The 23,505-nt window shown below is 47.7% G+C and overlaps 3 protein-coding genes across 4 annotated transcripts; all 3 read left to right on the top strand.

Annotated features, from left to right (window-relative positions):
• Positions 1-217: 217 nt before the first annotated feature.
• Positions 218-5,453, top strand: LOC134050934 (glutathione S-transferase theta-1-like). The gene is made up of 5 exons (XM_062504371.1): positions 218-479; positions 3,209-3,296; positions 3,913-4,063; positions 4,589-4,765; positions 5,256-5,453. The coding sequence occupies exons 1-5, from the start codon at positions 368-370 to the stop codon at positions 5,451-5,453; spliced, it is 726 nt and encodes a 241-aa protein (XP_062360355.1). The 5' UTR covers positions 218-367.
• A 5,021-nt stretch (positions 5,454-10,474) lies between these two features.
• LOC134051000 (glutathione S-transferase theta-1) lies at positions 10,475-18,611 on the top strand. 2 transcript variants are annotated; one of them, XM_062504488.1, is made up of 6 exons: positions 10,475-10,586; positions 10,690-10,746; positions 13,736-13,823; positions 14,911-15,061; positions 17,209-17,385; positions 18,411-18,611. In XM_062504488.1, exons 1-6 carry the CDS (start codon positions 10,475-10,477, stop codon positions 18,609-18,611), a joined length of 786 nt encoding a protein of 261 aa, XP_062360472.1. The 2 variants fall into 2 exon arrangements, with proteins under 2 accessions (XP_062360472.1, XP_062360473.1); XM_062504489.1 differs by lacking the exon at positions 10,690-10,746.
• A 2,327-nt stretch (positions 18,612-20,938) lies between these two features.
• LOC134051077 (D-dopachrome decarboxylase) lies at positions 20,939-22,229 on the top strand. The gene is made up of 3 exons (XM_062504590.1): positions 20,939-21,055; positions 21,169-21,344; positions 22,136-22,229. Exons 1-3 carry the CDS (start codon positions 20,948-20,950, stop codon positions 22,206-22,208), a joined length of 357 nt encoding a protein of 118 aa, XP_062360574.1. The 5' UTR covers positions 20,939-20,947; the 3' UTR covers positions 22,209-22,229.
• The last annotated feature ends 1,276 nt before the right edge of the window (positions 22,230-23,505 follow it).

The following is a 23,505-nucleotide window of genomic DNA, read 5'->3' as shown; positions in this document are numbered from 1 at the left end:
AGATGTTTTTCCATAGCATGGGTGGTGTCTGGGCTGGTGCTGGAGTCATAGGAATGGGAAGCCCTCTTGTGCAAAAGCTGTGACCTCCCACAGACAAAACCAGGCTTTGCCTCTCATGTCCCCTCAGCTGAGCTGTCGTTCCTTTATCATTAAGGGAAGTTTTGGGACAAGCCGATATGTCACCGTATGTAAAGGCAGGTCCCAGGTGAGACTTAGCTCGGAGGGTGCCCTCAGCCCTGCTCAGTGAGTTAGGCACCACCCCTGGGTGGGGAGCCCTGGGCGCTGTCGCCCCGCCCCGGTTGGGGCGGGACGGGGTTGAAAAGGACCAGGCGAAGGAGCCGGCGGCGGCAGCAGCAGCAGCGACAGGATGGGGCTGGAGCTGTACCTGGACCTGCTCTCGCAGCCCTGCCGGGCACTCTACATCTTCGCCCGGAGCAACAACATCCCCTTCGAGTTCAAGAAGGTGCAGCTGTCTAAGGGTGAGTGGGGCCGGGGGCGGCGGGGGGCACCCTGTGTCCCGGCTGGGCGGTCCCAGCCCCAGCTTGGCGGGTGTCCCGCTGCTCCCCGCGCCGGCGCTCGGGGTCCCTTCACCACTGCCGGGGGAGATAGTCGAGTCCAGCCCGCGGGTGGAAGCAGGAGGGTGGGTTACTCACTGTCCCCATCAGTGCGAGATGCTGAGAGAGGGGGGCTGGCCCTCCTGCTGCAGAGGGTTCCCGGTGCCTACACGAAAACAATACCTAATTCTCCAATGCGATCCTGGATTTTAAGTACTGATTTCAGTGCCTGTGTGCCTCTGCAGCAAACAGGACTCTGCCAAGACATGTGATATCTTTGCAATCGGCCCCACCCCAGCAGAAAATGGGTCTCTGAAAAACAGACACTTTTCTGAGAAGTGCTCAGGATGTGCCAGGTCTGGGGCGTTCCCCATTAAGAAGGGAAACAAAAAGCTGCAGACTTGGGACATTTGTGTATGGGTGAGGATGGCCGAGGCGCGTGGTTCTTGTTCAGTAATTCAGCTTAGAAAAGTTTGTGCTCTGGTAAGCAGCTGCAGTTGCTGCAGAGCAGCCCTTCTCTTGGCAGGGGTTCACACCCCCTTGGGAGGCTTGTCATGCACCAGTTTGGTGAGCTGTCCCCTTGTGTAGGTAGGGCAGGGCAGGGGTAGGGCTGTCCCTCTGGGGGTTCCACTGGGCCAGGTGGTTTGTGGTCAGGTTATTTTGAGAGAGTTGAGGAGCAGCTTGTGATGGCTGTGGAGCGAGACAGTGCAGCTGCCAGTAGTCTGGACACTGAGAAATGAAGGGAGGTGGTTTAGTTGGGTTAAAACCAACTGATAACCAGTAGGAGCCTGTCCAAAGGTGTGTTTTCACCAAAGGAGGCCCAAAGATTTGTATCTTCTTTCTTTGTAATTAAAGTTGGTAAAATCTATCCTTCAACCTTTCCAGGTAGCTGATGGACTTGAAATTAAGGTAATGCATTGGGCATAAAAAGGCCTCAGTAAGTAATACTTAAAACCAATGAAAGATGAGAAGGCTCCCGGAGCTGCAATTGATAAAGGAACAAAAGAGGTTCCAACTTGAGGCAAGCCTCAGATGTGTTGCAGTTGAGCCTTTGGGTGTTTCCCTGCACCTGAGTTCTGTGTTGGTTATACCTTACTGTGGCTTTCCTCCCACTTGTCTCATAGCAAAGATTTTTGCAATTCTTTGTAGCTGGGGCCTGGCTCATCTTGTGTTCTTTCCCAATAAGTTAACTGTTGTGGTGAGACATTGGAGCAAAGGAGAGGAGACTGGCAGGCAAGGAATGAGTGCACCAAAGAAAATGGAACAACTGAAATACAAGGATAGGGGACGTGAGAGGAAGGAAAAGGAATTAAATCACAGATTCCCAATGCTCTGTGTCCTTTGGCCTGTGAATTTAAGATGGGTGATTTGAGTGCATCTCATCCCAGTCCTGCAGAGCAGGCACTTCCCATGCCATGGGGAAGCTCTCCAGGTACCTGTACTGGGTACCACAGCTGGGGAGGCCTCACTGCACAGGGACCTGACACTGCCTCCTAAGGTTTTCTCATTGCACAGGTACCTGACACTGCACAGTTTATAAGACAACCTGAGGGAACTGATACTCAGAATTGAGCTGGTGGGTTAAATGTGATGCCCCAGAAAAGCTCTCTGCCCTAGTAGGGCAGGTGTCAATGAAAGGGGTAGAAAGAGTGAGAATGGATAGGAGTCACATGACATTCAAAGGACACCTGAAGACCTGGAATCTGCACACTTCATCTTTTTGAGAGGGGTAGGGGAGATGGACTGTGAGCCAAGTGACAGGGGAATAGTCACAAATCAGGTTTGCCAAGTACCAGAATAGCTAATTTGCTTCCAGAGCATCTCCTCTGGCACACAGATTCTCAGATAGCTCACACAGCAGGACATGGCTCAAGGTTAGTTACACATTAGAGGGGCTTGAATACCCAGGCAGCCACATGTGACTGAAGTGAGTGGGTGGAAAGGGATGTCACAAACAAGTCCCATAAAACAAGGCTTCTAGGTCTAGTTTCTGACAGAATGGAGTACACGGAGACCTCAGATGAACAAAGCATCCTTCTCCTGCATACCTTTTGGGGAGGAGCTACAAGATAGCTTAAAAGCAACGGCAAATCCATATTTGCTCTTACAAAAGAGATGCAAGATGCACAGGAGATAACTGAAATATCTGTAATGAAGTACCCATGGCTTTGCATGGAACCACAGGAATGAATTTTCATCTGTGGACTTTAGAAAGAGTACTTAACTATAAATTACATTGTCTTCCAGAGAAAGGTATCTGCTTTCTCACAGTCTGCCCTTCCTTGGAGGAAAGAGATAGTGAGATCCCTTTCTTCCAAGGTGCTTGGTATTCCCTCTGGGTTTGTACAGGCACAAACTTGGAGTGGATGGAGCCCCAAGCTGTCAGGTGTTTTTGGTATGAAAGGACTCCTAACCATCCTGCCCTTGGTCAAGAGGTGGGTCTGGTATGCAGGCAATAAACAAGTAAGCTGATACCACAGGGCTAGCCCCCTACTCACCCTGCACTTATTCATTGGTTATCAACTTAATACAAGACTTGATCTGTACAATCGAAAACAAGAACTGAACCCACACGGTCCCCACAAACTCCTCAGGTGTTTGCAAAGAGGTGCCAAGTGTCCCTGCCAAGTAAAACTTCTCATTTCCCTCCTCAGGGCAGCACAAGACAGAGGAGTTCCGGAAGGTGAACATCCTGATGAAGGTGCCTGCACTTAGGGATGGTTCTTTCACCTTAGCAGAGAGGTGAGGCTCAAATAAGCTCAATGCCCTACTGCAGTATTGTTTATCCCAGTGCTTGCATTCTGCCAGTGTACTGCTGGGACTCCAGTCCAGGCAGGTTTTTATCTCCTTCCTATCCTGTGTTCCACTTGTACCTAACAAACCTGTGTTTCAAGAGAAGCTATCTTATGTAAGCAACTTGAACAGCATTAACAGTAGATAAAGCTGCTGCTTGGAGCTACTTTGTAAGCAGTGTTTCTGAGCTTCAATAGCTGTCCTGCTTTCTGTCTGCAGCTGGAGGCTGTAGGTCAGTGCAGGAAATCTGACATAAAGCACCTGCTGCTGGATGGCCAGGCAACGTGAAGCTCAGATTTGGTATATACTCATTCTGCAGCTTCTATTTCTCAAAACTGTACCAGCAGACCACACCTGTCTTGCTGGGCAATTACCTCATATCAGAGATTGCACTCCCCAAGCAGCAGCACAAACTCTCTCCTGTGCTGTACCCTGCTGCACTTCTACCTGACTCACATCAGGTTTGTGTGGCTGCTTGTCCAGCAGTGCAAAATTTGGGGGGAAAAGAAAGGATGAGGTCCTTTAATCCCAGATGATCATCACATCTGTCTTGCTCTCTGGGCAGCATTGCAATCCTTCTGTACCTGGTCCAGAAATTCAAGACTGCTGATCACTGGTACCCATCTGACCTGCAAAAACGGGCTAGGGTTGATGAGTACCTGTCCTGGCAGCACACCAACATCCGTTTGAAGGGGAGCAAGTTGTTCTTAACCAAGGTAAAACCGTTATGTATCAAAAATGAAGTGCTAAGAACTGTGAGTGAAATGGCCTGCCTTTGTGCAGGGCCTTTCTCAGCAAATGTACAAGCGAAGTGAGAGGCAGGAACAAAACTGACTTGACTGCTGAAGTGCCTAACTGAAGTGGCCTGGATCCTTCATGCTGCAGCCAGAGGTCCAGAGCTAATGCATCCTGGGTGAGCAGCTCTCCCCAGACACAGCTCAGTGCTGGCTGCCTGGCTCCACAGAAAGAAACTGTCTCCCTCTGGAAAACAAAACACAGGTGCTGGCAGATGATACAGTCTTCCCTTGAGAGGAGACTCTTGTGGTTTAATTTTCAGACTTCTAGGCAGCAGACAAGGAGAGGCAGGAAGTAATGACTGACATTATTGTTAACCTGGCAAGGTTGATGAGCAGTTCTGGTTGTTGTTGTGCATGGCTGGTGAGGGATCCTCAGAAGGTGGCAGTGATGACTAGATTTGGAAGGAAACACGTAAAAAACAACTTGTTTCTTCTCCCTGCCAGGTAATGCTGCCTCTCCTCACAGGCCAGCCACTTCCTCCAGAGAAACTGGAGTTTGTTACCGAGGAGCTGAACGTTGCCCTGAAGCAGTTTGAGGAAAAGTTCTTGCAGGACAAGCCCTTTATCGCAGGCAGCGAGGTCTCCCTGGCAGACCTTGTAGCATTGGTGGAGCTCATGCAGGTGAGCATCAACCCCAGCACTGCTGGATATGAGTTGGGCTGTGGGCAGGCCAAACCAAGGGGGGGCTGCTGCACCCCCACCTCTGTAATGGCAGATCTTCCCTGGGGTTAAATCTTCTTCCTTTTTGACCTTAACCACAATTAATTTTGCTGGGGAAAACCTACTTTGATGAAACAGTTCCTTCTATAGAAATATGGACAGAATTCACCAGGGAAGTACAGATATTTGAAAAAGCTGTGTTGGAGTGCATGGACTTCGGTGTTCTGTGTTAGACAGTTCTGGGGTTAGCCATGGCAGAGCTCTTTGCTGCACATCCCAAGGGACAGCAGCTGCTGAGGATGTCACCACTCGCCTCCTAAGAGCCAGAGATGTGCTCCACCTAACGTCACGACTGTCTGCTGCCTTGAGCCAAAAGCATATTCATCTTTCATTTGGTCCCATCCCTGGCAAATGCCTTGTTGGCCTCACTCTGGGTGCTCTGTCTCTGCAGCCTGTGTGTGCTGGTTATGACCTGTTTGAGGAGAGGCCCAAGTTAAAGGAGTGGCGCAGGCGGGTGGAAGAAGCTGTGGGGAAGGAGCTCTTCCAGGAAGCCCACCAAGAGATCATGAACATTAAGAACTTGACTGCTGATCAGTTTGCACCTGAGTTGATTGAGAGTTTCAAGCAGCTGCTCCTAAAGCAGAATTAGAGGCTTATGCTCTAAGAAAGCCAGAATTAGAGGGTTATGCTCTAATAAAATGGATTATTTTCTGAAGGCTTATTGTAGTCTTTCAGCATTTCTTCTAAAAATCATACAGAAACACCATTCCACAAAATGTGCTTCCTTTCATTCACAGCCTTTCCACAACTTAGAAGGGAAGAAAAATACATCTTAGACTGCCCTGGGCTGCTTTTCCCTCTTGTCCACTGCAGCATGGGAACTGTAGCCCTGTAGGCTTTTCTTTCATGCTCCAGCACCGCTGGATCTGTTCCATGGCTGAGGTAAATCAGTCTGTGTGGGAACAGGGCCAGTCAGAACTGCCCTTCCATCTCTGTTCTGAGTTTTCCAGGTCTGATCAAGGGTTTCCTGAGGGTATGGAAGAACAGGTGTGTCTGAAAAAAGGAAAAATCATTGTAGCATTTCACCATTTCACTTTGCCAAGTGAAAACAGTCTGCTGGAAGATTTTTGCTCTTTAAGAAAGAGACGGGTCAGGACCCAGCCCTCGGTGGGAACCCTACCAGGGCCCTTGGATCACCTTGCCACTAGATGCTGCTGAGAGCAAAGGGTCAGATGCTGCTGAGTTGCCTGTGAGAGCAAAGGGACACAGTGCCCAGGAGCAGGCAGCTGTGCTGGTACCCAAGGGATGCCTCCAGCTTCTGGCAAGGACAGAGTCAATAAAGCTCCTTGCCCAGAGACTCACACTGCACTCTACAAAAACCACCCTGCACAGTGGAAAAAAGGCTGCTTTTCTTGGTCAAGCTGTTGCCAACCCCACGATTCCCTCTCCCAGAGTGGTTTGTCAGCAAGAGAGGAACTGTTCGGGCCAGGCTGTCAGCACTGAGTGCTGAGGTGGCTGGGCTGGCACTGGTAGCAGAGGGAGCTGTGCTGGCCAGCCCTGGCTGAGCAGAGAGCTCTGTGCATGAGCTGAGGAATGTCCCACACATAGTTAATGCTCCACTGCTCTTCAGTCAGATCCTCCTTAAAGCCAATGGCTGCATTTGGCAGGTGTAGCTCTGTTTGGATTTGTAATCAGGATTTGGAAGGAAGTTGACATCAAGTCATCATCCACACCTGTGCAGCACCCTTCATAACCTCCTGCCTGTGTCCGTTTGTGCCACTCCTGCTTTCCTGTTCTCTTGTTCCTGTGACCTCCCATTTCCAGGCACAAGCCTCCATGAGGAGGGTTCCAGTTTGCAGAATTGTTTTCCTCCCCACCTTGTTAAGCTGTGTTTGTACCTAGAAGTCTGTCTCTGCTGCTGGTTGCACCATCCATTGGGAAGTCTGCAGAGTATGCTGGGTGTGAGATGTCAATTGTCTGAATGCAAGTCAAGTCATTACAGTGCCCAGAAATGGTGAGTGTAGCTGCTCAAAGTCTCACACATTCTTTCAGTTGGATCTACTGCTTTTGGGGAATGAGCCAGCTGGCTTTTCTGTTTGTTTTCTGAGTAAACCTGCCCTTTAGTTCAAAAGGCCACAAACCATAGTCTGCAATGCACATGCCTGCAGGCTGAGCTATAGGAGCCAAGCAGGCTGCTGCCTTTGCTTTCCATCCTTCCAACCTACAGGAAATCCTCAATGTCAGTGGTGAAAAGACACATTTGCCCTCAAACTTTCTCCCTTTCCATGCTGACGCACACAGGGATATTTGCCTTCTAACCTGTTTTTTTTCTTGGTAAATCTGTTGAGAAGGGCCTGTTGCATGCCAGTGAGCAAAGCCATTGACTGCAGCTCTCTTCTGGCCCTAAGAGTTCTTGCATGCCTGGTGCCTGAGCAGCAATCCCTGACGATGCTGTCCTGTGCAGTTGCCAGTGCTGAGCTTCAAGAACTGTTTCTGTTATACCACCAACCACTTCCTTCCCTCCAGCTGCAGCTTTACCACACTCACCAGCTGGGCTGCTCTGTACCCCTGCAATTAAAGAGGTGCCTTTGCTGCTTTACCAAGGCTGCCCAGCCTCGCTGCACTCTGCTGTTGGCATCTTTGTACTTGCCCTGACTTTCAACTTTTCTCTCTCTTGGAGAGAGCAAACTTCTACCAGCATCATAAATATTTCCCACACTTTCTGTTCAAGTATAAGCAGAGCAGAGAAGCAATCAAAACCAAGAGTCTATTTTGTAGGGTGGTAATCCTGACAGATCTCAAAATGGATTTAAGAGCAGAGCCTTTTGTGACACACAACTCCCTGCAGAATCTGCAGATAGGGCTGCTCTGCATGGAAACCATTGCACAAGCCAAGGCAAATAAAGTGTTTTCTTAAAACTTCTTTTATTTATGATACTTGTAGCACAAGAACTCCACATAAGAGTCTTGAGCCAATTTTCTGCTTGTTGCAATGAGGCACAATGTTCCTCAAATGTCACCCATTGTGCACTCCTGCAAGGATAGCTGCCTTCAAAATCAAACAGGAGCTATGTTCAGATCTGGCTCTCTGGTGCTCCTGCACTGCTGTTTCACAAAGGATAAGTACACTTGCCTCATTCCAGCCTGGTCATGATGACAGGAAGGGATTTAAAATTGTTTTTCCCACAGTTTCTGCCTGGTGTGTATGCAGTGACCAGTGCCATTGTGAGCCCTTCCATTCCCACAGGACAAAGCACCTCTCTAGAGTAACTCCTTGGATGGCAACAGATATATCTGCCTTGTTCTTTGCTCCTAAATCATGGAGATAAGGCTGCTCATCCTTGTACTTTGCCTTTTGCTACCCCTCTGTATTTTGTTCCTTTGTGTCATTGGATCTTGTCTGGTTCCAGTTCCTAGACTGAAAGTCGTGGGAGCTGCCTGCCAAAACCCAACAGGTTGTGCAAGAGTTTTGCTTGCCTTGGTACAAGGTCTGTTGAGTGTCTACTCCCCTTTCACCCTGAAAAGGGAGAGGGATTACACCTCCACTGTCAGCTTAATGTGTCAGCTTAATCGAACGTGATTGATTCAACTTCCTCAAATCTTGCCAGGGCTATTTGGAAATAAGTGAGAACCTGTGATTTCTGGAATAAAATGAAGCTGTAACACACAAAATAGGAGGAATGTTTATAAAACAGAAATCCTGAAGACTTTTTCTAAATTATTAAGAAATAAACTGCAAAACTTAATGCATTTTTTCTGCATTTTTTTCACCCCATGCTTCTAAAATGCTGACAGAGAAAATAAGGACAAGAAAAATGATCTTTGAGGTGATAGAGTCAAATAAAAATACAGTGCTAGAAGCACTAGCCTGGAGCCAGGAATAATCAATCAAATGGCCTTTAGCACAACCAGATAAAAATACCTCTTTGGTTATGTGGGCTGTGCAGTGCAGTCAGCAAACTGGAGAAAAACTTAAGGAAGGAACATTTCCAGGAGGCACATGAAAGTATCTTTGAAGTTCAGATAGGACTAATGGATCAACTGAACCATGAATAAAGGAGCAAAGTGAACCCACACTGCTAATGTTGCTGCAAACTGCTGAGGTTAACACTCTTCTCAATGATATCTCAAGAGTATGGGCATGGGAGCACTTTGAAGCACAAAGGCTTCTCCAGCTATTACCTGTGCAGAGCCACTTTCCTGCTCCTTTTCCTCACTCCCTTAACATTTAAGATTCCTTTGCACTGAAGGAGTTTGAACTCAAGCACCTGCCACAATACTCTGTGAGCTGTGATCTCTAGCATATCCCTGCTGGGTGCAGGTGTTCAAGAGGGTGAACTGTGCTGCAGGGGAAGTGAAGGGTGTGCACAGCCCCTCTCCCTGTTCTGGCTGAGAAACTGAAAAATTCTTACAGTGCTCTTCTAAACCTGAATGTTCTAAACCCCTGGAAATGTTCCAGTTTGTAATTTCTCTAGTCCACGAGCTCCCAGCTCAGTATCCAAGCCTTTTCACCATGCTTTACACAAGAAAAAGAGCAACTGATCCTGCAGTTCCCTCTCCCTGAGATTCCCATGGCTCTTTCCAAAGATGTGTGTGACATACAAGCTCTTTGGTACAACACTGATAGTGAGGTGTCAACACAGCTGAGGTGGGTTTGATTGGGGGTGACTTTGCCCTGAGTGGTTCAGCTGCTCTATGTCCCAGGTCCCAGAAGTGCCTGTACTCAGCCAGCATGTCACCTTCCTGAATCACACAGCTGTGAAACGCTGTGAGCTCAGTGCAGGGGCTCGAATTGAGCCTAAACTTCTTTAGCTCCTTCCCTTGCATAAAAATCTGAAGTGACAAATACCAGGGAGAGAGGAAAGTCACTTTGAGTGAGTATGCAGACGTAATGTCCACAGAGAAGTCCTCCACACTTCACTGCCTTTCAGATGTCACCTTGTAGCAGAGACTGTGATCAAAGAATTACGTTCTGAACTGAAAACCATACTGAGATCTGGTGGTGCGTGATTAACACTGGCTTAGAGGACACTGTGCAAAGGCCCTGTCTGCAGCGTGGCACAACCCTGCAGAACTGTGTTACAAAACTCAGCATTTACCTTGTGAGAGTCGTAGTGGGATGCTGTGGGTGAGAGTGACTCCCGAGCCCCTGCGGCGCCAGCCAAAGCCGTGGAGGGGACTGACAGCCTCATCTCTCTTACTGCTTAGCACCAACCTCTCTTTGGAGGCTGGTCATTGACTGTTACTCGCAGATTCTCACTATTCACGGTACCTTCCCTTCCTGAAGGAAAATCAATGAACACGATGCCAGCCACATTGGACCGGGTCGCCTGGCGCTATGGGAAGGGGAACTCTGTAACCCCGATCCCAGCCCCGGCCGCGCCTCCCCGCCGTGCCCCGGCCGAGCGGGGCTCTCCTGGGGTTCTCCAGCACCCTCCTGTGCTGGCCCCGGAGGAGAGCGGCGTCCCGCCGTCCGCCAGGGCACAGACCCCTCTCGCTGTGCCCCCACCCCGCACGGCCGGCAGCGCGGCCGGGGGAGGGAAGGAGGGAGGGAGGGACGGAGGGCACCTCCCGCCCGGCGCGGCTCGGCCCCCGCCGGCCCATGCGGGGCGGCTCCGGGCGCTCGGCGGCAGAGCCGCGGCAGCTCCCCGCAGGGCGGCCCGCGTCGAGATGGGGCTGGAGCTGTACCTGGACCTGCTCTCGCAGCCCTGCCGCTCCATCTACATCTTCGCCCGGAGCAACAACATCCCCTTCGAGTTCAAGCACGTGGAGCTGTTCAAAGGTGGGACGGGCGCGGTCGCCGCCGCGCTGGCCCGAGGCGGCGGGGCCGGGGCGGGCGCGGCCCGGCGGGGCTCGGGCTGAGCCCCTTTCTTGGCTCTTGGCAGACTCGGTGCTGGGGAAGAAGCCGGCGGCGGGGAGCGGCGCGGAGCAGCCCCGCGCAGGTGAGGGCAGGGCAGGGGACGGCAGGGTCCCCGCAGGCCGAGCGTGTCCCCGGGCGGCGGGGAGGGACCGGACGGGCCCCGCAAGCGCTCGGCGCTGTAACGCGATCCCCGGGCGGGGGCCGGGCTGAGCCCGCCGCTGCGGCCCTGGACCTGGCGGGGGTTTGCTCTCAGGGAACCCCTTCGCCTCCCGGCACAGGGGCAGCAGCGCGTCCTTCAGCCAGGTGAGAGGAAAGGACGAGCTCCTCAGGTCACCCGGGTAATGCTGAATCCCTGAGCTGCCCAGGGGCATTGAACGCAGGGTTGGATCGTGCCGGCTCCAGTTCCCAGAGCAGTCTCGTAGCTCTGCCGCATCTATTTTTGTGGCTCTCCAAGGAATGTTCCTCTAGCCATCTCTAGCAAATTAGTCACACTGACAGGCGAGGAGTGCTCTGGGACTGCTGTACTTTGAGGAAGCGCTCAACTGTTCAGGCTCCTCCAGCTGTATGACTATCGCCCAGTTAAATGTTGTGCTTTCCTAGTAAATTGTTACTTTTGTGCCTAAGGCAAAGCATGTTACTTGGAAACCCTTGGTTGAGGATCAGGTGATTAGACAGGTTTTAGATTGGCAAATAGAGTGGGATTTTCCCCTTTCTGTTTCCATAAAATCTTCTCCACTGCTCTTTTCACCCACTAATAAACCTCCTTCTCTCTACTGTGACTTAACACTTAAGATTTCCTCATGTGTGCAGCCTGCCCTGCTTTTTGACTATGGATATTCTGCTTGTTAAAGTTACACCTCAAAGCCCGACAATACACTGTCTGTCTATATCTATATGTCTGTATCTCCATCCATCCTTGAGAGTTGTCAAGAACTAATTACCCCAGATACAACTGATGCTAAACAGAACTGTAAGTCAAGCCAACATCACAGGAATTATAAAGATGGGCCACCCAATACCACTAAACAAAAAGGCTGGTTCTGCTGGCTGGAAGAGAGGCACAAGCTTAAATTCTGCTAAACTGCAAATACAAATATTGGCCTCTATTTTCATACAATAAGCAGTGGATCCCAATGAAGCTGCCTGAAGTTAGTGTTTGCACCAAGGCATTTACCAGTTCACAGCTCAGTCAGAGTCTCAGCACAGGTCTTTTATGTCTATGTACAAACCAAAGTAACTGATGGCATCCCCAGGCTGTGGTGCAGGCTGTCTCACAGACACTGACCTCCTGTCCAACCTGCTGTAATGACATGTTAGCCCCAGCAGGGAACAAATATGCTCAGTATTCCTGCTGGAATTGCTGTATGATGAAAGCTCTCTGAAATCTGATTCAGGCTGCCCTCACCCACTGCTTACTTCTCATGTCCTTGTTTCTTAGTTTCCTGCTGCCCTGGATAATAAACACAGACAGCAGGACAACCAAACAGCTGGGTCTGACAAGGCACTGCTCATTAGCTGTAAGCATTACTGACTGGCAACTTTCTACTGCATTTCCAAAGACCAACTGAACACTATGGATCTCAGCAGAGCTGGGTGTGTGGTGACCACTGGTCCTTGGGGTCCTTCTAGAAGCACAGAACAAAGCACCTTCCCTGAGCAACTCCTTGCATGACAGTAGATTTACAGACATTTGCCTCGCTATTTCTGTGATACAGATCATGAGGGTGAGGCATCTTGTACTTTGCCCATTGATTTTTGGACATTTTTATTTTTACACTCAATTTTCTCAATTATTTGGCTTAACTTGTGCTTTCTGTCAGGCTGTTATTTTTAAGAAGCCCTACCTACGGCTTCCTGCCTCTCTTGACAGTGTTTCCTGGTTCTGCTGTGCAGATAGAACTTCTTACCCAGCTAAGCTGGAAGCTGTCATCACGGCAGGCAGCCAGAGACTTTTTCTAATGAAAGGGAAAACGTGGGTTTGAATCCCTTCAAATAGCAGATGAATGTAAATCTTAGTCTCTGATGAAGCTACTTACATTTGAATTAAAAAAAAAAAAACAACAAAAACAAAACAACACTTCTCAGAGAAGAAACAAGGTAGAGGCTAATGATCTGGAAAGGAGATCACATGGTAATGTATGCTCTGCTTGATTCAACTCATTATGTGAGATTGATATAAGGGAAAGCAGTCTGTAATTGTCATGCAGCAAGCTGCCTTCTCCCAGCCCTTCCTTCCCAAACCAGCTGCAAATAAACTTGTTTGTCCAGAGGCTGCTTTTATTTCCCAGAGACTATTTCCTACCGCACATTTGTCCAGTCATGTAGACACTGCCACTGATTCTTCAGTGGCTACAAATATTTCTTAGAGATGGAGATGACTATAAGGTAATGATCTTTTTTCTTGTCCTTTTTTCAACAAAGGGATTTTTGTACAAGACCTCCTGCTGATTTGATCAGGATTTGCACTTTAGTTGTCATGTCTCCTCAGGAACACTTAAAACAAGCAAAGCAAATGAATTCCTCCCAGGTTTTCTTACTCAGGTGATCCTGGGCTGTTGTGCAATTCCCTGGCATTTAACTGCAGACTGACAAGTCTGGTGCCAGCAGTGGGAAACTGAAAGCCTGATTAGATAGTCAGCTGTTAATTTCTCCAAGGGACTGTGGAGTTGAAATTCTTATGGAATGGTGTCTTCCTCCTGTGTTTTCCTATTAGAAGTAGGTTGACATGCAGAGCCAGGAGTAACACAGTCAGGAGTAGTGCAGGCTTGAGGTGTCTGAGCTTCCCTGCCCCTAGCCAGTGTCCACTCTGTCAGTAAGGTCTGCAAGTATCCTGGTACCTGAGTCAAGCAAGAGAACTCCTGTTAGAAAGACAAACTGCTCCATGCCACAGGCCCAGCCTGAGCTGAGTGCCCTCTGCAGACAGCTCTCACGCTGGCTCTGCCATTTCATTCCCTTTCAGTTGTGGAAAACCTCACACAGTTCACTGATCATCCAGCTGGCTGCAGGTATTTCATTTACCACGCACTGGCAGATACACTTGTAACCTCAGACTTGTCTGTTCATGTTCTTAGGGCCGTCAAATAATGAAGGTGCAGGCAAAGTCAGCCTCTTGAAGAAAGTACCAGCACTGAAGGATGGAGACTTCACCCTTGCAGAATGGTAAGAACTCAGTCCTTAGACTTCCTTGGGTACCAGCAGTCTGTGCTGCATTCAGAAGATGTCATTCCCATGGAATAATTAAGGAATACAGAATATATGAACACGCTGGTTATTTTTAATAGTGTAACCTCATTTGATCTCTTTCCACTTTCTGTTTGAATTATCTCTCAGAATGTAAACAACTCAGCTGACTTAGCTTCTTCATCTCACCCTGAATGCACTTACCTCAAAATGGGATTATAAACATTTCTGGGAGATGTTTAAAGCTTATAAAAATCCCTTTCACCCTAGGAAACGAAATCCCTTTTACTCTAGGAAAGAATTTTGTTTATATGAATTAGTCATAAAGGCTAAGTGAGCATCTACACAGATAAAATTCAGGTTTTACATTAAAAGATTAATATGGAGGCTGGTTAATGATGTCATAATACTGAAACAATTGAACTATAGCAGTTATCAGCATGGTCGGGGTGTCTGCATTTTCTTCCATTTTGTCAGCACATTTTCTGTGGCATCTTTTTTTGTAGTAATAGCCTAAGTATTGTTGCAGATGACTAAGATATTTTTCCATCTGACTTCTGCCAATTAGTGAAAGTATAAACATCTGGACAAACACAAAAAGATTCTGTAGGGTTGCCTTGCTGAGACTTCAGTGGAAGCTGCATGCTGGAGACAGACCTGATGAAAAGGCAGCAATAACTCATCAGAGAGTTTCATTTAGTGCACAGGCAGAGAAATAGCACAGATCTCAGAGAGATGGGTCAGAACAGGCAAGGAGCAAGTGGAGTTACCATCACTGATAGATGATCATGGAAGTTTATTGGTTTTTTTTACCCCAGTACTGTCCAGCAATGCTGTGATTTTCCAGCAGGTTAAAGTTTTCATGGAAGCTGAGCTGAGTAAGGGGCACTGATGTCAACATGAATTAGATGCCTTTAAATGGTCCCTAGACTCTACTGGAAATCCTGATCTGAATGCTTTTCAGTGGAAACAACAAGCTGAGAAGGAGCAGGAGAGGGAGCTTAGGCAAAAGCATTCTGCATCGTAACTGCTGACCCCTTTCTTGTCTCCTGCTGATGGTGAGCAGCACTGCCATTCTGCTGTACCTGAGTCGAAAGTACAACACTCCTGACCACTGGTACCCCTCAGACATCCAGAAACGGGCCCGGGTCGATGAGTACCTCTCCTGGCACCACGCTAACATCCGGGCTAATGCTCCTAAGACTATGTGGATCAAGGTAAGGAGACTGAATGTAAAAATGTCAGTAAAGTGATGTTTTCCTGTGAGAAAACAGAGCATTTTAACAGCCCAAATTCAGAGACAGTTTGGCATGATGAAACAACAAACCTGGGCCATTCCTAGCTGAAAGGAGCTGTTGGAGAAGGAGCTGTTCCAAACTGATCAACGTCAGGATTTGGCAAAAGCAGAATTGGCCATTTTGGTTTTTCCCTTAAAGAAGGTCTGGTACAGAAGGTCTCAAACCCAACAGACTTTACTGCCTGGATCCGTGAGTGAAAACGTAACAGACGTAGTATTGCTTCCAAGGGCCTCCCCCTCCCTGCACAGCTGTGCAGAGTGTGCACATAGGCAGAGTTTGGCTTTGGAGAACATGTGTTTTGTTACTGGAAGCAGAAAGACTTGCATTCTTCATACAAGTCCCTGCAGCCTCCTTAGGGTGGAAATGTAGAAGGAGCCTTCTGCTTCCAGCACACTTATGTGCTTCTCTGAAATAGGCTCAGGGACAGAGAGGAGAGAGACTCTCAGAGGCAGATTCTCTTTAGTCAGTGTAGTCAGGCCAATTTACATTCAGGCAAAATTACCTGATGCATCCTGAGCCAGAAAATCCTTTAGTATCAGATGATTTTGCTGGACACCTATTTCCAGCCAGCTCACCAGACCATTAATGCAGCTATCCCTAGAGAGAGCTAGAGGTGCAAGCATAGTTCTGTGAGAACAGCTGGTATGGAATTTCAGGTGAAATCAGGATTGCTAGTAAACAGGCAAGAACTTCACTCCTTCATTGTAAAGTTTGCCCTTGTTTGTACCTGACAAAGCATATCAGGACTCATTTATCTTCTTGAATGTATTAAGATTTTATTTTTTGGCTGTAGAATACAGAGAAGCAATTAAAATATGAGTCAGATTCATACAAGAAGCAGTTTCCTCCAGCCTCTGCAGGCTGCCTCTGCTGTGCTCCAAGGGAAAGAAATCCAACTAATCGCTGTTGATGATGATTAGATAGCCCAGATGCAGAAAAGGTCCTCAGAATAGCTGTAAATATGGAACTATGTAAAGCCACCATGTCAGAGAAGTATATTAGCTAGAAGTGGGAGAAGATAGATGGCCCTGAGATGAGGAAAAGGAAGAAGATGCTGTTTCAAGTGATTTTACCCAAAGATTCCATCATGAATAAATGGAATCACTTAGGAAGAGAGCTGGCCATGAATCTTCTGATTAAATAGATTCCACATGTATTTGGCCAAAATCCTGGCTTAGATTAAGCAATCCCAACTTGAATTGTTGAATATACTAGCAGTAAGTAGAAATTCAGTCCACTCACACTGGTTGAAATGTGTGTCTTTAATTTTGATTTTCTAAATAAACTGTACTTCTTTAGCTGTGGAAGGTGAAGGCAGCACAGCTGTGAAACACTGCAGGCTCCAGTGGTGCATACACCTCTGTGATTGGTGAAAAATATTTGGAAAGGCAACTACTCTCTGTGTCAGCAAGTCTGTGCAGACACAAGGACTGCACTTACATGATTGCTCCAGAAAAATTTCTAGTGGTTTAAAGAAGGATGCTTTAAGCATCACTGAAAGGTTTGTGTAAAAATGATATTGACCACTTCCAGCCTTGCTGGCTGTTGTCATACAGAGGAAGCCATTTCTGTCTCTGCAGGCAGTGTTGATGCATTCTAGTCCTTCCAATGCTCCTGTCACAGCCACCACTGTTCCCTCCTCTCCATTACCCTGTGGGACAGGCAGGTGCCTGCAGCACCCAGTTCCACAGCAGCGTGGCTGCTGGGCAGCTGCTGGTGACGCAGAGGATGTAGCAGGAGTGACTGTGGCAGAGATTTCTCTTCCCTGGAGCTGTTGCTCATTTTTCTTTTGTAGCCCAACAGGTTGAAGTGGGAGGGCGCAACTGCCAGGCACAAAATGAGATGAGGATCCTTGATTTTGTTCTGCACATTGCTGCTGATTAGCTGGAGGTCACTGCCATGACCACTTAGCACTCCTGCTATGCTCTCTGTCCAGGAGCTCTGTGGAGCTCTGCCATCCCCTTCTGTGGATTTATTGCAGGTCACTGATGATCATGGGGTGTACCTTAAATTACTACTACCAAAGAAGATGGTCATGTGTAGTGTTATGTCCCTTCTCTCCTCAGGTGTTGATTCCCCTCTTCACAGGGCAGCCACTGCCCTCGGAGAAGCTCCAGGAGGTTATGGAGGGGCTGTCCACTTCCCTGAAGCAATTTGAAGAAAGGTTTCTGCAGGACAAGGCTTTTATCATTGGCAGTGAGATCTCCCTGGCAGATCTTGTGGCCGTTGTGGAACTGATGCAAGTGAGTGCTGGAGCATGGTGAGGAAGTGTCAGCACAAGGGAAAACAGATGCTGCTGAGCAGGGAGGGTGCAGCATGTGGTAACACTTCGCTAGGAGGAGAAGCGAGGGCATCTCTCAGCAGAACTAGCCTAAGACAATGGGGAGAATGTGGGAATGGGTTCAGAACAGCAGTGAAAATAAAAAAAAAAGCTGTCTGCAACAGATCTCTTTTGTTTCTCATCTCTAGCAATAACCTCTTCTTCATTTTTATCATAACTTTATTTTTAACCTCTAGAGAAGGAAGTAATATATATAAGTGAGAAGCAAGCAGACAGGTCTGATGAAATGAGACAACCATATAGGAATATTTCTGTCATCCAAGAATATAATACTTGCTCATGCTGTGTCTGGAAGACGAAAGAATTAATCTCAGACAGGCAATCAAATTAAGTCTGTTACAAACTGGTTGTTCCCCGCCAGACCACCAGGGCCTGGATCCTGCAGCCCAGCAGTGATTTCTTTCTCCCAGTTCAGTGTCCAAGGGACTGAAAAGCAGCAGTTCTACTTCTCTACATTGTGTTCCAGAGAATGGCACAGGCAGAAAGCAGAAGGGGGGTAGATTATGCTGGTTAGGACATTGGTTCAGTTAAAACTCTTCACATTTTGTGCTGGGTATTGCTGTATAATCCAGCAGCCTGCACTGCAAACTGGGCAGTGGTGCCTGGAACTGCCAGCCCACCACATCTTCAGTGTCATGGCTGAAAATCACAGAATGTGAGAATGTGAATCTGTGCTTCACTAAGCAGCTATTCCAGCACCCAGAAACTGAGTTGTAAATGCCCTTTAAAATATAGGTTGGCTTCTGTGTCCCCCAGATAGGTACATCTGACCAGAGGAGATTTCCCTTCTTCCTACTGCTCCTCTATGAGCTCTTCCTTTTTTTTTCCTCCCTTTACCTGTACCTGCAAGTATATTTTTAGTGCCTGTTGTCTCAGATAAGAAGTGACTGTCCCAAGCCTCACTGTTGCTCTCTCCCTTTTCTGCAGCCTGTTGGAGTTGGTTGTGACATCTTTGAAGACAGACCCAGGCTGAAGGAGTGGCGCAGGCGAGTGGAGGATGCTGTGGGGAAGGAGCTTTTTTTCCAAGCCCATGAGATGATCCTCAATATCAAAGAACTGAGCAATATTCAAATCGATCCACAGCTGAAAGAGCAACTGGCGCCTGTGTTGATGAAGATGTTGAAATGAATTAACCTATCTTAGCACTTTTCCTGCCTTTTTTTGTCCTTCTTAACTTCTTCTCTGACATCCAGTTTCACACATAACTGGAAAGAGCACTGTAAATTCTAACACAGAAGTTGCCAAGTATTCTGTCCCCGGGCCAGGTCTTTCTTGTGTCTTTGGGGGTGGAAGCTAGGTAAAGTTTAAGACCTAAAACATTAAATTCATACAGAGGGCTAAGGCCCTGCAGGTCACTTAACATGCATCTGGATTTTATTTCAGTGTCAGTCTTCTCAGAGATGGAAGAGACAAGAATGGTATTTCCTGACAGAATTCAAGCCAGCCTATAAACTGAGAATGTTAAAGAACTGTACAGGATGAGGATCATTGCTTTCAATTTTAACATTTGTACTGCAAAGTGTGCCTGATCCTCATCTTCCCAGCATGTGTCTGCACAGACAAATAGAGCACAAAACTACTTCATAAAAGTGAAAAAAAAAATTATAAGTTTCTCATTGTTGGGGCATCTTGTTTGGCTGTCCATGTACATTCCACACTTTTTTCTCTTAAAGTTCCTTTGAGAAATTTCTTTGTATTCATCTACAAGTGTGAATCTTTATAATTCTTCAGTTTAACTGCTGCTTTGGATTTCTGAAAGCCTGGGTTCCATTGGTGCTCTGTCTACCAGTACACATGTGTGGTAGCAGCTGTTCTTGGAGATTCATGCTGCTGCTGGCCACAGTCTTGGAATAACTGCCTACCTAAAATACCATGTTGATAATTTATAGGGAGTACCCTGAAAGAATGCATTCACAGTGTTTTTGTGAAAGAGAATATAACAGTAAACAAACTGGGTTTTTTTCTATGGTAATACTGTAATAGCAATACACATTTCTCCTAAGAAATGCAGAGAGGGAATAAATACAGACATTTTCTGAGACTGTTTGGGATGGAAGTTCACCAAGTAAGTCACCCTGTGCAGCTGAAGTAATAAGAGAGATTTTGTGGCATTGAGCAACACATGCATCACAATAAAAGGGCAAAGAGTTGTTTTGGAGCTTTTGGGCTCTTTTTCTTGGTTGTTTATTTCTGCTCAGTTATAGCTCAAGTACAAAATCCTTTTGTATTGCAGTACAATTTATGAGGTAAAACTGAGCAAATCCAACCATTTCCAGTTTCTTCAGTTGCAAATAACAATTGTAAAGGATGCAGTAATTGGTGGAATATTTATCTGTATATTTCCATTCATAAGTAGTTTTTGACCTTACTCTAAAATCCTTGCCAAAATATTCTTCCTGTAAAGACTAAAACAAGCTGACTAATGGAATTCAGGAATTGCTTCTTTCACTCATCAAATAACTACTTGCAACCATGTGCAAGTGCAACCATGTCTTGGCTAGTGACATTTTTTGCTGGCAAGTTCTAAAAAAACCTGTTGTTTTCTCATGAAGTTTTTCACCAAGGTTTCAGTTCTAGATACTACTCTGTCCTAGAAATCATTTCCCAGCCTTATGTCTGACTGATTTTTGCACATGACTCTTTGTGCCAGTATTGTCTTCACTAGCAGCAGTGAGGGCCAAGCAATTCCCTAAGCAAAAAAAAAAAAAAAAAAAAAGAGCAATTTCATCAGTTTTCATTAATGTTGTCTAGAATTGTGGAAAACCAAGATGTCACATTACACAAGGCAAATTTTCCCAACAGTTTTGTGCCTTAAATGGTGACCTTTTACTAGAGCTGGTTCATAACCCTTTGCTGTAAACGAGCTCATGGAACCTCACTGTACAGTAGCTCAGCTTTTGAGAAGCCTCTGATCTCCAGTTTAGACACCTCTGATCTGTAGATTAGACCATCCCTGTGAGCCAGCCTGACGAGGTCACTTGGGAGCTCAAAGTCCTGGTTGCTCAAAGTCCTTGTAACTAATATACGTTGGATAAAGCAGTAAACCTCTCTGCTTGCTTTTTAATTTCTTGCAGTGTTGGTTGTTCTGAGAAATTCCCGCACTTCCATTCTCAACTCTCCCTGCACAGAGGTGTCTGCGAAATGTTTTTCCACTGGCATTTAAGGGCCGTCACAAAACTCATTTTATCCATCCGTTGGTGAGATGCGATGGTTTTGGTCTCACAGCCTCTAACGCACATCCCAGCAACGCCCGTGGCGACTCCCAAAGGCCCGGCAGCCAGCTGGGGAGACGCAGAGCAACCCGCGCTCCCCGCCGGGGGCTGGCACGGAGCGAGGGGCACCGGCCGGGCAGGGCTCGGCGCTGAGCCGCGGCTCCGCTGCTGGGCGGCTCCGGGGGCGGGACGGGGCCGGGCCGGGCTCGGGGAGCGCAGGCAGAGCTGGTGCGGGCCGCGGGCAGCAGCGCCATGCCGTTCGTGGAGCTGGACACCAGCCTGCCGGCCGAGCGCCTGCCGCCCGGGCTGCCACAGACCCTGTGCGCCGCCGCCGCGGACATCCTGGGCAAACCGGCGGAGGTGAGCGGGGCAGGGGCAGGGACGGGGACGGGGACGGGGACAGAGGGGAGCGGGGGGCGGCCGGGCCGCAGCAGCGGGGCTGGGGCGGTGGCTGACGGTGGCTGTCCCGGCAGCGGGTGAACGTGACGGTGCGGAGCGGGCTGCCCATGGTGCTGTCGGGCTCGGCCGAGCCCTGCGCTCAGCTGGTCGTCTCCTCCATCGGCGTGGTGGGCACGGCGGAGCAGAACCAGCGGCACAGCGCCCGCTTCTTCGACGTCCTGACGGCGCAGCTGGGCCTCGGCCCCGAGCGGTGAGTGCGGCCCGGCCCGCAGGGGGCTCAGCCCGGGGGGCACCGTGCTCACCTCAAGGGCAGCGAGAGCGTCCTCCCATCGGGCCTACAGGCCTGTGTGGTCCATGGATACGGAACACGACAAACAAGTACCAAGGGCATGTTCAGAGTACTGGAGATAGTGGCAGTTCCCATGTCCTCCAGGAGACTAAGTTGTGAAACAGATCTAAGACGAGATTGCAAACACTAAAGGCTCGTGGATGCTGAATCCTAGACGAGTGGCTTGGAGCCAGATAAAACCATATAAATTGGTATGCACTTGTTGAACAGTCTGGTAATTACTGTTCTCTGAAGATCAGTAGTTGCAGTTAGAGAACCTCACCAAAACTGGTAGAGCTTCACGGGGGTCACCCTGCCAAATGCTGGAACAAGGCTGTTCCTGAAGATCAGCCATGTCCGTCTCTGCTTGTCTTACCCGTGTCCCCGAAGGAGAGTGATAATAGTACTTCCCTGCCTCTTAGATGCTGTCAGGATTTATCCCTGGGAAGATTATGCAGTATGTGGTTCCTTCTAAAATGGACAAGCATCTCATTTAAAATGTTGAAATACAGACTGCTTTTGTTTGTGTGGGTGAAGTCTGTTTTTACCCTGACCATACACAGCTTATGTTTCCTTCTGATAAATGAACAATCTGAAGTGTAAGACAATGAGACCCTAGTGCAGATTTTCTACTGCGTTGCAAACCAGGCAGCAGTAATGCTTAATTGTACAATAATATTTCCTGTCCACATTTTTGCTCTTGTACCCAAAAGGATTGTCATCCGCTTTTACCCACTGGAGCCCTGGCAGATCGGCAAGAACAGGACAGTCATGACATTCCTGTGATCCTTGGAGTGGCCAGCTAGAGCAAAGCAATGATGAAGACAACCTGGAGATTATCAGCTCTGTCTATCTGCTTGTCTCCTCCTGTGATCAAATCTGTGTAACTTGATTCACTTTTGGTTTTGCATCCTGTACACACAAAGCTCAAGAATGAGGCCATCAGCTGTACTGATTTTACTGAAAAAGTTCAACGTATTTGTCTCAAGCTCAGGCCTAGACAAAGCTGCTTGTAGCAGTAAAATTTTAATTCTATAACATTTGTATTTACTGAGGACCAGGGAGGTTCTGAGGTTGATCTAATTTTTCTCATAGCTTGCAAGGCAGAAAAATTCTTTTTTTCTGTTTCTCTGTGGCAGCAGAAGGGTCTCAGGCCAGCAAAGATGACCTGGAAGCCAAATTCTTTTCAGGCTCCTCTGAAAGCCCTTTCTGGAAAGAGAGGTGATTACTGGGAGAGAAGTTTAGGCATTGAAGGCTCATGACATATCTTGTGCTCTGTGCTCTGCCGTTGCCACCTCCTGTGACTGCTCCTACAGAGTGTTACTTGTTTACAAAGTTTTCAGGGCTCAACATCTGTCTGCTGATGGCAGTGTCTGGAGGAGAGAGTAACTTCTGAAGACCTGCACTGTGCCACCAGAAAATATTTTGAAGTTTCTACTACTCCCAGTTTTAATTCCTGTTACTTACTGTTTGTTCAGAGTCCTTTTCCTTGCTGTTATGGGCAGTTTTGGGATGATACAGCATCTCATTGTGATCTGTGGCTGATGTTTCCGGCTCAGTGTCCCTGCAGAGAAGTGTTTTGGGTTTTTAGGACCCATATACTCCCTCACTTTGCAACTAGAATACACAGGGCATTTTATTAAAACAAAAGCAGGGTACTTTTTGTGTACAGTGTTGCCTCTGCCTTCTGCTGCTAATGAAAACATTTAACAGTTCCCTTTCACTTTGTGACTTGGTCAGGTGGAGCTCAGGGAGCTCAGCAGAGCTGAGAGCACATCCCTGGGACATGGGGGTCCATGAGAACACAAGGCTGAAGGGGGCTTCTGAGCTCCTTCATCATTCTAAATGCAGTTTTACTTGTTCATGGCTTGAGGTATTAAGATTATTGAAAATATTCCTTCTACTTACAATTTAAAAGTTGTTTGTTCCCTCTACATCATAAAGAACTATCTTTGACAAATCTGACAGGGATATAATACCAAACACAAATTAGTGTATCAGACTGGGGGGCTACACCTTATCTGGTTAATAAACTCTTGCAAAGCTTCTTTTGATAAGTGTCATCTTGCTGGCTCACAGCACT

The sequence above is a fragment of the Cinclus cinclus genome, chromosome 17 (genome assembly GCF_963662255.1).
Source record: "Cinclus cinclus chromosome 17, bCinCin1.1, whole genome shotgun sequence".
Taxonomy (NCBI): Eukaryota; Metazoa; Chordata; class Aves; order Passeriformes; family Cinclidae; genus Cinclus; species Cinclus cinclus.
Note: the sequence above shows the minus strand (reverse complement) of the source record. Positions and strands in the feature narration are given on the sequence as shown.